Source organism: Peromyscus californicus, unplaced genomic scaffold (genome assembly GCF_007827085.1).
Source record: "Peromyscus californicus insignis strain IS unplaced genomic scaffold, ASM782708v3 Scaffold_11__1_contigs__length_118956290, whole genome shotgun sequence".
Taxonomy (NCBI): domain Eukaryota; kingdom Metazoa; phylum Chordata; class Mammalia; order Rodentia; family Cricetidae; genus Peromyscus; species Peromyscus californicus.
The window spans coordinates 49,798,001-49,814,163 of NW_026294402.1; the positions used below are offsets into that span (position 1 = coordinate 49,798,001).

General features: G+C 48.5%; 1 protein-coding gene across 2 annotated transcripts in view; it reads left to right on the forward strand.

Moving 5' to 3' along the window:
• Tmem266 (transmembrane protein 266) overlaps positions 1-16,163 on the forward strand; it is a 119,497-nt gene that overhangs the window by 53,311 nt on the left and 50,023 nt on the right. The window contains exons 1-3 of one of the 2 annotated variants that reach the window (XM_052760925.1): positions 1,143-1,163; positions 3,248-3,381; positions 7,289-7,477. In XM_052760925.1, the coding sequence (XP_052616885.1) occupies positions 3,344-3,381; positions 7,289-7,477 (227 nt within the window). In that variant the 5' untranslated portion in view covers positions 1,143-1,163; positions 3,248-3,343. Of the gene's footprint in view, positions 1-1,142; positions 1,164-3,247; positions 3,382-7,288; positions 7,478-16,163 lie in introns of those variants that run through there. The other variant, XM_052760916.1, reaches the window with a different exon arrangement.

Sequence of the window (16,163 nt, forward strand, 5' to 3'; positions counted from 1 at the left end):
TTTGAGTTGTTGCTCAGGGAAGTTCAAGAGACTCCCAAGACAATATAGGCTATTGATGTTGCCCTTGGTGCCTTTCAGAAAAAGAAGGTAAGACCCTGTTACTGAAGACGCCACACATTTTGGACACTGGGTTTAGAAGAATCGATCTGGTTCTGACCTTGAAGCCTCCTCACTGAGGACTAGCTCTTATAGTTTCAGAAGGAGTCAAGCATGCTGCCAACAGAGAAAAGCAATCAATAGTCCTATGCAGCTGTAACACCAGTGAACACTACAATAACCAGGATGGCAAGACGCTCTGAAAGGTGTAATAGTGGCATCTAGAACCTGGAGGTAACCAAGAGGCACGTAATTGGACTTAAGGCCTGATCCACAAGAGGGATTCGTGCCTGGGACTATAAATTTAGCCAGCTGCCTATGGCTGGTAGAGCCATATACCTAGAAGAAACGCATGACATCCAGTTTTCCTAAGCCAGTGTTGTCCTAACTGCAATCTAAATACTTATCCTTTTATCCACACATAGTGGGGGTTCTCACCTCTTATCAAAGAAGTTTTTTGGGTTTTTGTTTTGCTTTGTTTTTCAGAGACCATTACAGAAAGCCACAACTGGTCAAAACACAGAGAACAACTGACTATGGGTTGATACACCTATAACACTTAAGACTTGGGGAACGTCATAGAAGGGGGGGTGCAAAGATTGTAAAAACAAGATAACTAAGAGTTACTATGAGAGTCACTTCAAAAGAGAGAGAGGGAGGGAGAGAGACAGAGACAGAGACACGAGACAGAGGGGGGGACACAAAGAAGAGTGAAGGGGAGAGGGGTAGAAGAATATAATTATGGTGGTTTGAGTGAGAATGGCCCCTGTAGGCTCATATGTTTGAATACTTGGTCCCCAGTAGGCAGAACTGTTTAGGAAGGATTAGGAGGTGTGGCCTTGTTAGAGGAGGTGTGTCACTGGGGGCAGGCTTTGAGGTTTCAAAAGCTTACACCATTCCTACTTCTCTCTCTCTCTCTCTCTCTCTCTCTCTCTCTCTCTCTCTCTCTCTCTCTCTCTCTCTCTCGGATCAGATGTAAGCTCTCAGCTACAACTCCAGCACCATACCTACCTACCTTCTACTGTGCTCCCCACCATGATGCTCATGAACTATAACCCTCTGCAACTGTAAGCCTCCTAAACTCTTAATCTAATAAACCACCTTTGCCATAGTGTCCTATAGCAAAAGAAAAGATACTAAGACAATGATCAAGACATGTATGAAATTCTCTAAGAATAAAAATATTGTATAAAAATAAAGGAGCCTTTTGTTCTTTAGCTCTATTTATGGAAATAGTCTCAGATCAATAAGATGATATCCAGGATCTATTACTATTTTTTTCAAAATAATCATGAGGGCCAGAGAATGGACAGGTTTATAGAAGAAACAGGACTGTTGTGAACTGTTAAGTATTGAGGTTGGGTAGTGAGGAACTAGAGATCCATTACACGGTTCTCTACAATGTTGTAGATATTTGAAATTTTCCTTCCTAAAAGTGAAATTAAAATCCTTTACAATTATAATTTCTTCCTTTTTGTCCATTTCATATTTGCCATAACATGTTGTTCTAATAGCTTGTGTTTATTATTTCTAATTATAGTCATCAGTTTTTACTCTTCTTTAGTTAGGCATGTAAAAAGCTTGGAGTTTTCTAAGTTGCCAGCCCACCAGACTGGAGGTGTGTGAACAAAAGAGACTGCCTGTGGTATCCTCACAGGGCTATGACCTTGTATAGCATTTCAGGTGCTCATATAGGAATGGCGGTTTGTCAAGACCCCATCTGGGAAAGAAGTATTGCTCACCTGGCTCCAGCTGTGGGTACCTCCACTCTGGTTCCATTAGCAGTTGAGGTTAGACAAAGCTTCTCAATACCAGGAAGACATTGTGTGTTCACAGAGAGAAGGAAAAAATTGAAATTGATTAACTTTGCATGGTGGGGTGATGAATTTTATAATGTCTCCTGTATAATTAATATATAACCCCAAATATTTTTAAGGGGAGTCTTCTGTTTAACGTTTAGACCTCTTTGCTAAGGTCCACTGAAGCAAGGTAAAACCCTTACCTTAGTGAGGTATGTCCACAAGACTTCTCCCACACTGGCCCTGCCCAAATTGTCTCTGACCCTTTGTCCCAAGTTATTTTACGCCCTACTGACTTCCGGTGTCCAATGATTGCTGGCTTGAGCCCCACACAGTTTTCGAGAGTTCTCATTTCTTCTCTGGTTATGCTAAGTCCAGCCATCCCAGAGCTGCTCCCGCATCTTGAGAGTGAGCTCCTCCCTCATCTGTTCCTGGTGTCCCCATCCTGAGAGTCATTTTCCTGCTGTCTGACTCTCCCTTTGTCTCTCCAGCTGAGCCTCCTCTCTGAGCAGAATTTCAGGTCAGGAGAATGAGGTTTCTATCCTGTGAGGAATTCTTGTAGGAACAGCAGTTTGTGCACGGTGCAGCCTACGAAAAGATTACCCCTTTGAACCCCCTCCCTAGTGGCTTGTCTGAAAACGTCCAGGGCAGGGTCTGTCTGCCTGTGTCCTCTCTTTAGGATTGTTCCAGCTCGCCGAGGAGCCACCTGTGGTATTGTCACACTGGTTGGTAGAAAAGCATAAACTATTTACCTAAGCCAAATTTAGGGAGGAAAGCTTTATATTTAGGTCTCCAAATAGTTTTTGGGATGTGATCAGATTCAACAGCTTGTACCATCTTCATTTATAAAAGTTTCTAAACACAGTAATAAAAGCCAGCACTTGCATAGTTTGCTACTGTTCCAAGCATCTCCTGTGACTCCGTCATTTAGGTAGTTCTGGTGTTATCCTTGTTTGGTGAAACAAGCAGAGCGTGTAGGTGCAAGTGAGGCTATGAGCCTCAGCAGACTGGCCGGAGGGCCAGTTCCCCTAGCTGCTATCTGTCTGCTGGTTCTCTCACTGAGGACTCAATGGAGAAGAAAAGAGAGACAGAATCATAATTCATGGTAGGATTTGGGGGTACAGCAGCTTAGTGGGAATAACATGGGTGAATGAGGAAACCTGGGGGTTTGGAGAGAGAGAAGCATAACACCTATCATTACCACTTCAAGGCATTACTGGAAAGATCCATTCGGCAGCGCCATCAAGAAAAGTGCTGTATGGGAGACAGTGCTAAGCACTCCATTTTTAGATGAGATTAGGAGGAATTCATTTTGGCCTCTGAAGGTAATAAATGCCCATTTATCATTTCAGGGCACTCTGTTTTCATGAATCTTATAAACGCCCCACTTGGAAATGCTAAGATCAGGCTTAAGGACAGCTGAGCCCCACTAGACATCAAGACAACCCATGGCTTTGGTTGCATCTTTCAACATGACCAACCCACAGTAAGTACCTTCGGAACCTGCTCTCCGGATCTAGAACGATGCTGTTAGTGTCTCATGAGGTAAAGTTCTGCTCCTTCAGGCAATGGAAGCAAACCTCGGAATAGGACTAGGAAATGCTAAGGGTGATAATAAGATGAGAACTGCAAGGAAATTTAGAAATCATAAGAGGGTTTCTAAAAGCAGGCTTTATGACACCAGGCAAAGGCCTCTTAAAGGAGAATTGCTTTCAGTTCCCGAAACCCCAGGTGCCATATGGATGAACCATTTAATCTTACCAAGTATCAGTGTGGTAAGTCATCAGGCGGCAATTTATTTTGTGTCTGGCAACTCACTGGTAAACAATACCAAGATAAAAATAACACTCCGTCTATTACACTATGCTGTCCCAGGCCCTTTAGCTGTGTGCCTGGCTCCTCAGTCATCAGAAGCATGATGACGCATGAGTGCATTCTCTCTGCCACTGCAGTGCTCTGTGACAACCCTCCTCAACATGGCACAATGCAAGATCACGTGGCTAGGTGGTCAGCTAGATGGATCTGCTGATCTCGCCCTTCACTGTGGGCTTTGTTGTAGAGCTGACAGCTGATCTAGGTAAGAACAGACTTTAGTCAATGGGTCTCTGTTCATCCAATGGTCTAGACTGATCACTCTCTACTGGTGATACTGCTGGAGTAAGAGCCAGACAAAAAGTCACAGGTACCTCTCATTCTTCTGCTGCTAACCTGTCTGCTATCATCCCATTGACCAAAACAAGTCACGTGGCTGACCACCCAATCAAGGGTTTGGAAAAATGTAGCACACACTTCCTTTTGATGGGAGAAGCTGCAATGCCACGTGACAAAGGGGGTAAGTAATAAGGGTGGTGTTTACCCCTTCAAGGAAATCTGATAGAGCCACCAATGCACTTCATCCACCACAGTGTTCTTCATAAGCGTGACCAATGTGTAGGCTCAATAATTAGACTGTGAGCTCTGAGAGTATCATTTTCACCAAAGGACGTTTGGAGTCTCTGCTGAGATGACCGTGCAGCCAGAGATGAAGCTGGACCACTACGACCACTGTCCAAGTGTACTGGAGGGCAGGGATGTGAAAGGCAGACGCAATTTGCCCCACACTTGTCAGAATCAGACCCTGTTAGTTTCAGAAACGTAACTCCAGCCTTCTTTGACCCCATTGATTAGAAAGTTCTGTTTGTTCAGTTCAAAAATCCTGCTTTCTTAAGAGAACAAACTAACCCAGCTTGTACTTTTTAGGAAACATCTGGGGTAACTGGGATTCCCCCAGAAACACCCACACTTTCAGATCAATTGTTGAGAAACACAGAACTGCACATCCGATGACTGTTCTGTCTGAAGCTCTTGAGTCATTTTGTAAATGTCACACTGTGATGAGTACTATTATCGGTGCTTGGCAGGGAGGAAAAACCAAAGGCTTAAGGGGGAGCGGGGCTACCCAAGCAAATCTGGGCATCGGGAATTACCTGGTGAGTGTGGGTGGTCCAAGCAGCCCACCTCTAACCCTCGAATAATCCACGCAGAGGAAGTAGGCAGATTCAGCTCTGAGCACCGCAGGTAACTGCTACTGTGTATTGCTTGCTGGGTCTCAGACTCTGAGAAGCATTTCAAGTTTAGAGTTTTTCCTTGGAGAGCAAATGGGACAGGCAAGTGGGGCCTGCCACTTAGAAGTTCCTCTCACTGGCTCCATAGCAGACCACAGAAGCCCTCAGGAAGCCTTTTTCAGTTAGAGAAACTGAGGCCAGGAAAAAGCACCACACAGAGAGGTACCAGAGCCCAAGAACGATCTACAGCAGACTGACTGCCTCGGGATTGTCACTGGCTCCTCATTCCCCATGCACAGACCCTCTGTGTCCCCCAAATGTTAAGTTTTTACTGATCCGTGCATACTACTTTCCCTTTCTAACTGTGTTGTTGGCCAGCGACACAAGAATCAGCCTCAGATTCTACAGGATGAGACAGGGCCAAGGATGTGCAGGAGGGACCAAAGATGCCCAGGAAGGGACAGCCAAGGTCTCCATCCTGCATCTCCCATCAGGAGATGTTAGGCACAGCACACAGCTGTTGGCCATCTTGCAGGATGTTTATGTCTCCTAGGTTTCCATTCCTACTCAGATACCAGTGGTATTAAAAAGGCCTCCACAAATTGACAAAACTCCTGAGGGCTTGGGAGGTGTCCCTGCCCCTGGCTGAGGCCTACTGTGTGCCAGTGAAGCTGTAGGTTGGTGTCATTGCCCAACACAATGCCTAAGACACAGACTGACCCAGACTCCTCAGTTTGCTCAGGTGACCCCCAATTTCCCACCCCCCAATCTTGAGAATGGAGGTATGGTGAGACCCCTTTGAATAGGAAGGGGTCTCACCCTCTTAGCTGTCCTTGGCTTTCCTCCTCACCACCCCAAGGCCCCTAAGTCTCCAAGAAGCCCCTGGCTACCTGGAGGAGATATCCAGTTGAGAACAAGAGTACCTTTTATTATTGTGACACAGATAACGGAACCACAGCAAAGAATCACATGCAGTGATTCTCAGTACATCACGGCAATAGAAAGTGCAGTGATGCACACTGCTAAGAGCTGCAGCTTTTTTGTTTTATCTGGCTAGCAGAAGGTCCTTACCTCCCCTATAAAGAACTTGCCCCCACACACACACCCAAACTCACATGTTCAGGTCTTTCCATTCACCCTAGCTGGTGAGGAAAAGGAGACTGACCAGGCCCTTGGACGGGTCCCTGACTGGCCAGTGGGGAAGAATAGCAACCTTGTGTTTCCCTTGCCCTCCAGCACAGCACAACACTGCACAGCACAGCACAACACTGCACAGCACTGCACAACACTGCACAGCACAGCACAGCACAACACTGCACAGCACAGCACTGCACAGCATAGCACAACACTGCACAGCACAGCACAACACTGCACAGCACTGCACAGCACAACACTACACAGCACTGCACAGCACAGCACTGCACAGCATAGCACAACACTGCACAGCACTGCACAGCATAGCACTGCACAGCACAGCATAACAGCACACACAGCACTGCACAGCACAACACTGCACAGCACTGAACAGCATAGCACAACACTGCACTGCATTGCATAGCACAGCACAGCACTGCACAACACTGCACAGCACAGCACTGCACAGCACAGCACAACACTGCACAACACTGCCACAGCACAGCACAACACTGCACAACACTGCACAGCACAGCACTGCACAGCATAGCACAACACTGCACAGCACAGCACTGCACAGCATAACACAGCACTGTACAACACTGCACAGCACAGCACTGCACAGCATAGCACAGCACAGTACTGCACAGTACAGCACAACACTGCACAACACTGCACAGCACTGCACTGCATAGCACAGCATAGCACAACACTGCACAACACTGCCACAGCACAGCATAACACTGCACAGCACAGCACTGCACAGCATAGCACTGCACAGCACAGCATAACACAGCACTGTACAACACTGCACAGCACAGCACTGCACAGCATAGCACTGCAAGCACAGCATAGCACAGCACAGTACTGCACAGTACAGCATTGCACTGCACTGTACTGCACAACACTGCACAGCACTGCACAGCACTGCACAGCATAGCACAGCACTGCACTGCACAGCATTGCACAGTACAGCATTGCACTGCACTGCACAGCACAACACTGCATAGCACAGCACTGCACAGCACTGCACAGTACAGGATTGCACTGCACTGCACAGCACAACACTGCATAGCACAGCATTGCACAGCACAGCAGAGCACGGCACAGCACTGCAGCAGCTTCCTGTGCCTTCGCTCGCCCTCCCTTGACCCAGGGCAGAGGGTACACTCTTCTCAGGGCTAACCCTTCCCCGTTGTCCTCCTCTCCACCTAGGCCTGCCATTGAAGGAGGGATTTCTGAAGTTGAGATTATCTCCCAACAAGTAGACGAAGAAACCAAGAGCATTGCTCCCGTGCAGCTGGTGAACTTTGCCTATCGGGACCTGCCCCTGGCTGCTGTGGACCTCTCCACGGGGGGCTCACAGCTCCTGTCGAATTTGGACGAAGAGTACCAAAGAGAAGGGTAGGTTCTGGCATGGCTGAGAGCCTCTTGCATAACTCCTGGTGTTTCCATGGGTACCTCCCCAGAGGCCGTAGCGGAGGTGAGATATACTGAGCAGAAGAGGCCAGAAGTTGGCATTAGGTCACTCAGACTCTTTTTCAACTCAGACTCCATTTCCTCAGAAAAAGACCTTGGGTACAGAAAATGCTGCTGGACAACCTCTTAACGTCTTTTGTGATGTTCGCTTAGAACTTAGGTAACAATAAGGTTTGTCTTCAGACTGAAATGATCCTTAACGTTCCTTCTAACTCACTCTGTATACCTCACAGGGGTTAGGAATGTGCCCAAGGTCACAGAGCCCATACAGGATGAACTTGGACTGCACTTGGCTCTGCACACAGTGACACTACCTCTCTCCCTGTCCAGGGGAGCCCGCAGGGATGCTCTTTCTTGAACTCCTATATTACTTGTCAGTCAGATCCGTGGGCTTGTTTCTCACTTGATTTCTCATTAGCCTGCTCCCCCTTACAAATCCACTCTTCAAAGGAATGGTGTGATGCTCCAGCTGGATGGTGGCCAGGGATAAGAATTTGATCTCCTGTTTTTCAGGGGTAGGGTTGGAATGTTGAAAGCCACAGAAGGGCAGAAATACATCCTCAGGTCATACAGTAACAAAGACTTCTAACTCCCACCTAAGCTTTCTCCAGTTCCAATCCTGTGGCTTTAGACACAGAATTGTAAACACTGGTCAGCACCAAAGAGCCAGTTCTGGGCAATGCTCCCAGGTGCCTGTAACCATTTTAGAGCACGCTGGCTGCTCTAAACACAAAAAGGAAGGGTTGCCATGCATTTTAGAAGCAAAGGAAAAAGGCATAGCTAAGTTAAATTTGCAGAGCTCGGATTCCCTGTTTGGTTCCTGAAGGGATACCCCCTTCCTAAGATAAACTGGCAAACAACTGGGAAGCTGTACACCTGCTTCGGCAAAAATGACACCCCAGTGGCTTTCTCTGAAAATATAATTTTTCCAAGTAGTGTAAACACAGCTAGTAGGACCCCAGAAGAAAATGACAGGCAAATCAATAGGAAAATCTCCGAAGGGGTCGGGGAGATGCCTTAGTGGAAAAGAGTGCATGTTCTGCAAGCAGGAGGAAGTGAGCTGGAATCCCCAGTAACCAGACCGACATGGATGCATGTGCCTGTAACCTCAGGCGGTAGAGAAAGGCAGCTCCAGAGAGCTCACTGACCAGACAGCCTAGCCAAAATGGTGAGCTTCTGGTTAGTGAGAGACCCTGTCTTAAGGCAAAAAGGCAGAGACCCACAGAAGGTGCCTGACTCCCTGCCCTGGCCTCCCTCCGCAGGTACCACACCCTCACATTCACATGCATGTGCCATGCATGGAAGGAAGGAAGCAGGGAAGGACAGATGGACGGACATTTCTGAGGCATGCCTGGAAGAGGCAGTATTGACCTGAGCAACCAAAAGCAGACTAAAGAGCCTGCTCTCTCCCTGGTCTCCTGTGGCTTAAAGCCTAAGTTAAATCCTGAAAGGCCCAGAACTGGGGCCAGCTGTGTGGACACATGGCCTATGCAGCAGGGCCTGTGCTCAACAGGATCACAGAGCTGAGTTCACTGCTCTGCTCCTGCCCTCTCTGAAGTTCAGTTCTGTGGACTGCAGTCCACCAGCCAGAGGGTCTTTTCCCTGAGCACCCAGAGAGTCACCGTGTTCCTGCTCTCTGGTGGTCAAGTGCAGTAGTACAACCTCCAGAAATAGCCAGGAACATGTTCTACCCTGGTCCTTCTACCCTGGCCTGATTTTTATCAGGCCCAGTTCAAGTGCATATAGTTAAATGGCATGGAGAGAGATAGGAAAACCTTTAAGAGCTCTGGTTCAGAATCCACAACTGCTCCTGTCACTGTATAGTGAGTGGGTGTGCCCCATGCAGGTGGACCACACCATAGGTGTGCCTCATTTCCAGACTTACCCGATATGTTTGCCACACTCCCCAGGTTGTCAGAGGCCCCGCTCAACCATTTAGTTAGTTCCTGAATTGGCTGTCTGCAAGGTCTCTCCCGGCAAGGCAGAGGCCTTTGATTTGATTTGGCTCTCCAGGTGTGTTCCCCACCCCCACCCCACGCTGCTCTTGTTATGCAAATAGGAAGCCACAGGGAGATGAAGTGCTGAGAGCCCTCAGTGGGACCCCTGTGGCAGCCAGACTGCATCCTGGGAAGGAAGAGCCCTGCCCGGAACAGAAGCTGGGGGAAGGACCAAGTAAGAGCATGCTGTGAAGGAGCCAGGCTGTTCCTGGCCCTTGCTTCATTTCCCAGGGCTTTCCCATCATTTTCATCCCGGCTCTTCCTGAAGCAATGCAATCCAAGAGTAAGGTCCAAGTTTACGTGCTCAGGGTCACTTTTGTCTGTAAGACCTCTTCCCGCTGAGGGAAGCACTATAGACAGGAATAGATCTTTCCTGTAGGAAATCAAGGGACCTTAGGGACCCTGATGCAAAGCTGCAGTGACTCATCTGCCCTACATGTGTGTCCCTGGAGTGTGGGGACAGTGGATGCTTTCCAGTTTCCCAGACTGTTAGGGCTGGAGAGCTTAGTGAATGCTTGAGAACTCCAACAGCATGAAGAGTGTGGTCAGGTCACGAGGTAACAGAGGAGAGAGGTGCTGTCCCTTCTTGAGCAGTTCTCACTGCCACTGTCCCCAGAGTGCTCCCAATAGTGGCTCTATACACATTGGACAGCCCTTCCCCCTCCCCCAGCCTTTGGTACCACTGTTCTACCCCATCCTTAAATATGACCGTTCCAGGCATCTAGTGTAAGTGAAAACATACAATATTTGTGTTTTTATGAATGGCTTGCTTCAATAAGAATACTGTCCTCAGGGTTCACCCAAGGTGTAACATGGGCCAGAGTTTCCTTTCTTGTAACCCAAATAATATCCATTATTATATATTCTACTTGTTCTGCTCATCTTATGGACACTCGGGTGGTGTCCGCATTTTACCTATCGTGGATAGTGCTGCTGTAAACAAATATCTCTGAGACCTGCTTTAGGGTCTCTGAGGTGTATACCCACAAGCGCACTTTCTGAACCACACTCTACAAGGCCTCAGGGCATTAAAAGCAGAACTGCCATTGTTCACAGAAACTGTGACATTTTACACTCCCACCCACAGTGCGTCCTGATTGTTCCATTGCCCCATGTCTGCTCCAGTCCTTGCTGTTCACCATTTTGAGTAGTAGCCATCCTAAGAGTGTGAGGTATGATATGATTTGAGAATTTTGAAATGTGAGATCCTGTTTGTGCACAAGAGTCCTGTGAGGTAAAATGAGCCATCATCATAACTCAGACTGAGCCACAGGCACAAGTGAGGGGCCAGCCTCGACTTGCTGAGAAATCTGTGTTTTCAAGCTTTTGTTACTGTAACAAATACCCCAGAAGTGCCTAGAAACACCCTCACAGACACACCCAGAGGTGTGCTCTACTAAAGAATATCCTAGACATCTCGACGTCCAATCATGAAAGCAGTCACAATCAACCATCGCCTAGCCTTTGTCCAAAGACACTTGCCTGCCACCGTCCACACTGTCTGTCGCCCATGACAGTCAGCTCTACTGTCAGGCAGCTTGGGGTTCCGAGGGGAAAATCAGGCTACTGTACAGGCTGGCGCTGCCCCAGACTCCAGGTCTCCACCGAGCCTCAACCTGACTCTCGGGAGTGTTTGGCAGTCCTCTTTGTCTATGTCTCATGGCTTCTGTTTTCTTCAGTCCTTTCCTGAAGACGACATTCTCTCCCACAGCCCATGAAAGCACAGCAGCCCCAGATGGAACACACTGCATCCCCAGACTCTTCCTTCTTCCCTCCAGCCTGGACTCATCTTCTGAGCCCAGGTTCCATCACTTTCTTCTTCCCAGGAACCTCACTCCTTCAGTACAGCCTTCCCACGTCCAGTGTCCCACCCTCCTCTCTCCTAACCTCCACTCTACACCCTGACCCCTGTTGGCCTCCGTCACTCCCCCCTCCTCTCTGCAATCACACTTCTTGCAAGCTTCAGTGACGCCTGCTGCACTCCTCAGTCTCCCACGGTCTGGCTGCGGCCTCTTCCATGCCCGCCACTCTTCTCAAGGGCATGATGCCTAAGCTTGATTCCCAACTTGACTGGATGTAAAATCACCTAGGAAACACGTCTCTGGGAGCGTCTATGAGGATGTTCCCAGAGAAGTTTAACAAAAGAGGTAAGATCTTCCCTTACTGTAAGTGACACCACCCCATAGGCCCTAAACTGAACAAGAAGGGAAGGGAGGAAGCCAGCTGAGCACCGGTGTTCCTCACCCTGCTTCCTGACTGCAGACACAACATGACCAGACGTCCCCCACTCCCACTGCCATAGCTTTTCCACCGTGATGTAACATATATCCCTTTGGCCAGTGAACCGAAACAAGTCCTCTCCTCTTAAGGCTCCCTTTTGTCAAACATTTGCTCTCAGGGACAAAAATAAGTAACTAACGCAGGCATCCACATCCCCTTGCTACTGAAAGCCTTACATTGCCTCCTGCTTGCCATGGTATCCTGATGCCTACTACCACAAACATGTCTCCCTCTGCCACCGTGCCTTCCAAGCCTTTGTCAGACAAATAACAGTTATCACCTGCTTGTTCTTTAACTGTTGGAATACACACACACACACACACACACACACACACACACACACACACACACACACTTTCACTACCCTTTTTCTACACACTGGCTAATTTTATCCATCTCTGTAAACTTTTAGCTAGTAATGATCAAAGCCATGTGTCTGGCCTCGATCTCCCTTTCAAACTCCTAAGTTCTTTCTGGACATCTTCATAGGGATCCCCAAATGCCTTTGAATCCTGACAAATGTCAATGGAATGATCTAGTCTTCTTGTTCTGAGTTAGCTGCATATTTGAAAGGAGAAATGTTCTCATCTATACCCAGATCATTTTCTTTTATAGCCTTTTGGTGATGACACTCAAATCCAACCTGAGGAGCCACAACCTGCCCATTACTGCCATCTCAGATACAGCATGTCCCCAGAATTCTCTCCTCAAAGTGGAAACAGCTCAAACCAGTGGGGCACAGAAGTTGCTTGGTCCTGATCCTTCACAACCAAAATAAGCCAGGAGCACCTAAGTTTCCCTCCAGTGGCCCTAAGCCCCCTTCCCACCTCAATGGGAACCAGTGTTTCCATTGCACCTCTAAGCTGCCCGAAGTCTGTCTGTCCGTCACTCACAGACACCACTGCGGTTGGAGATCTTGCTCTCCATTGCTTTGACTCACTCTCAGTCCCGCTCTAGTGCCCATGAGGTCACTACTGCCAAAGGTGTCCACTGTGGGAATGCTAGTGCCCATTCCGAGGGCACCTGGGAAGCTCAAGCTGTGTGGGTTCCATTCGGGTAAGGACAGAACATTCCGTTCCCCTTGACTCCCAACTCTGGCTCCTGCTGACCACGTACTTCTCACACCCTCCGTAGTTCTGCTGGATCTCGCCTTCACCTCCCTGCATCCAGGTCCCCAATGCAAACTGAGGAGCTGCCCTGACTCACCATGCCTGCTGATGCTCTTTCTTCCCCTCTCTGTCTGCTGCCCTCTCAACCAAATGTCTCCCTCCTTCAGCACTGATAACACAAAACCTCCCCTCCACGTGAATCCACAGAGGTGAACAGTCTGGGGAGGGGGAGAAGGAGAGCAGAGGTGTCAGCCCCAACTGCAAAATCCTGTGACAACCAAATGCTGTGAGACTAGCTTGATTTCCTCCCTCATACCTTACGCCCTGTTACTGAGTCCTGCACATTTGCATGACTTTCATTTTCTCCTTCACATTCTTCCTGGAGGACTGACTACCATCCGTTAGTTGCTGTGGACTGTGTGTAACAGAAAACCCACCTCAAACTCATTGACCTCCAGAATGTGGACTCCAGAGCTAAGGCAGCTCTGAGGCCGGTCCAGAGGACTCAGGGTCAACAAGGACCAGGTTCCCCTTATCACTGCTGTCAACGGTATTGACTTCATCTTGATGCCAAAAGTGGCCTCAGTTGGTGCATTCTCATTTGTATCTAGCGAATGAGAATAGGCTGCCCACCATTAACTTGAGAACAACATAGAACCTCCCCAGAAGCCTCCAGCAGTTCTTACCTAATGTATTATGGGCTGGAATTGAGTCATGGGGCAAAGAACGCTCATAGGCTGACTGGACCTGTCTTTTGAATGGTAACTTGCTGTGCAGATGTGGGAGGCTCACCCACAGTGCATCACAGCCTAAAGAGAGCATGTTTCAGGCTGGCAAGAAGGCTCAGCTGGTAAAGGCACGTCTCACTGCGGAACCTGTCAACCTGAGTCGATCCCCAGAATCCACATAGTGGAAAGAAAGGACTGGCTACGCCAAGTTGGCCTCTGACCTTCACATATGCCCAGTGTGCATGTACACACTCTCACATACATGTGCACGCACCATGTGCACGCATGTGCGTGCACACACACACACACACACACACACACACACACACACACACACTTTTTTTTAAAGGGAGAACTAATTTCCCATTTCTAACCGGACTCCCAAGCAGGTGAAGCTTGGAAGAAGCACAGGTCTCAAACAGGCTTAAATGGAGACGAGACTAGCAGCGTCTTTCTGCCAGAATTAGGGAGTCAGAGGAAGACAACATAATGGGCACAGGGATATTTTTTGAGATGTCAGGTTAGAAAAGGAAGACAGGCCCAATATAGCAAACACCTCTAAATAAGGACTGAAATAATTTTAGATATGACAGCAAGCAATAGCTGGGGGCAAAGAGAGCCAGGAGGGGGACTATTAAGCCACAGCCCAAAATAGCCTCTTCGCAGTGGAATACCTTAAGGACACATCCTCCAGAAATCTCCTGTCCCTCACCCCCATGCTCCCACAGCCCGCTCCTTCCGTGTTGTCAATGATTAGGAAAGCAATAAATTCACAGGTATACTCTTTGTAAGCAAAATGCTCACCCACTCCCGCTTCGTCACAACCTGCAGATAGGTGCACACAGCCTTGGACAACCTCTGGGCCCTACACTTCCCACATCTAACCCCAGCCCTGGGCCAGGAAGTTCTTTCTATCAGGGACCAGATCATTTGGGACTGGGATAGGGGGCAGGCTGATAGACTAAAGGAATGACTTGAATGCCCGAGTGTGAGTGAATGGGCAACACTACGATCGGGTGGCATGGGAAAGCCAGTTCCCCTGGAGAGTGGTGTAAACTGATCTACATGGACTTGATAAGACCACAGGACAAGGAGGGAGAGCAGCACCAGCCTTTTCGTGCCCACAGGTCAAAGCTAAGCTGGAGCCGGGATACCTCCTCTCCACAAAGTCAGCCTAAAAGAAAGAAATCAGATTGGCCTCGGAGCATGCCAACTCTACTTAGAATTTAGACGTGTTCAGGGTTAACAGGCATGTCCACCCTAGCCATGACCATGCAGGTGTGAAGCCTGGGCGTTCTGTGTCACAATTCATGGAAGGATGGGAAGATGGGCGAGAGGGGAGGAAGGGAAGAGATTTGCCTACAGTAAAATACTACCCTTCTTGAGGCTTTCACAAAGGTTCTCTAGGCTCCAGCTATCAAAGAGAGCTTTAGTTAGGATACAAAATGTATTAATCATAGGCAGTATCATTTTCCTATCATCCGGGAGCCTCTCATTTTTATTTGATTAAGCAATCAGTTCACAGATACATTATTAAAATACTCACCCCACCCCCCCCCCTACTCACAACATACATGGTGTACAGCCTTTCGGGACCACTAGATGGCAGCTGAGTGCCTCTGGTGATCAGGCATGGGAGTGGGCACTTGAGTTCAGCCTAAAGGGAGGAAAGTCTGCACCCTCAGGCTGGGTGCAGAAAGCCAAGGAAGCCTGGGTTTATGGTTTCCAACATGAGAGCCCTAGTTATCTGTGGAGACATCCAGGATCCAGAATTTGGCAGAAGAGAAAAAAGGAGAACATGGCCAACTTAGAATTTACCAAATTCCTGTCAACCCAGAGGGTCAGGGCAGGAGAGGAAGTTGTACCTGACGCTGCAGCAAGCTTCTTCCCACAGGGTTAGGGAGTTGACCTCATCTAGTCGCCCTAGTTGCTAAGACTAGTACAAAGGAAGTCCTTAGGTTTGTGGTCAGCTCTCGGAATAGAGGCGTCTCTCCTGTCCAGCCTGAGCGTTCGTTTTGTGAAGTGTGAGTGTGTGCTCCGAGACTGTGTGCGCTGCCGGGGTTGCCTCCTGGACTCAAAGGGGACAGAGCTTGACTCCCTGATGTTCTGGCTCACCCGGGGAGAGGGAATGAAGCTCCAACCATCTCAGATAGTCAGCTAGAGGGTGTCCCTGTGGCACTGGGTTGATGGTTCTCACAGGACAGGCTGTGTCTCTTTGGGAAAGTCATGCTTAGCTGAGCTCATCTCCCTCTCCTGCTTTTCTCTGTAGAGTGGTCCAGGGCGGGGGAGCCCACAGCAAGTCAGAGTTCATTTGCAAGATTCCAGACTCTGTGGAGATGAAGGCTCCCCTCCCCCAACGTGTCCAACACCCTGCACAGTGCCTAGATATGGAATAATATATATTCCACCATTTCCTGGAGTCAGATAATCCACCCGCTAATGCATGTATGGAAACTACCATTGTCCTGACACATGCTAGCTTCATGTGTGCTATTTT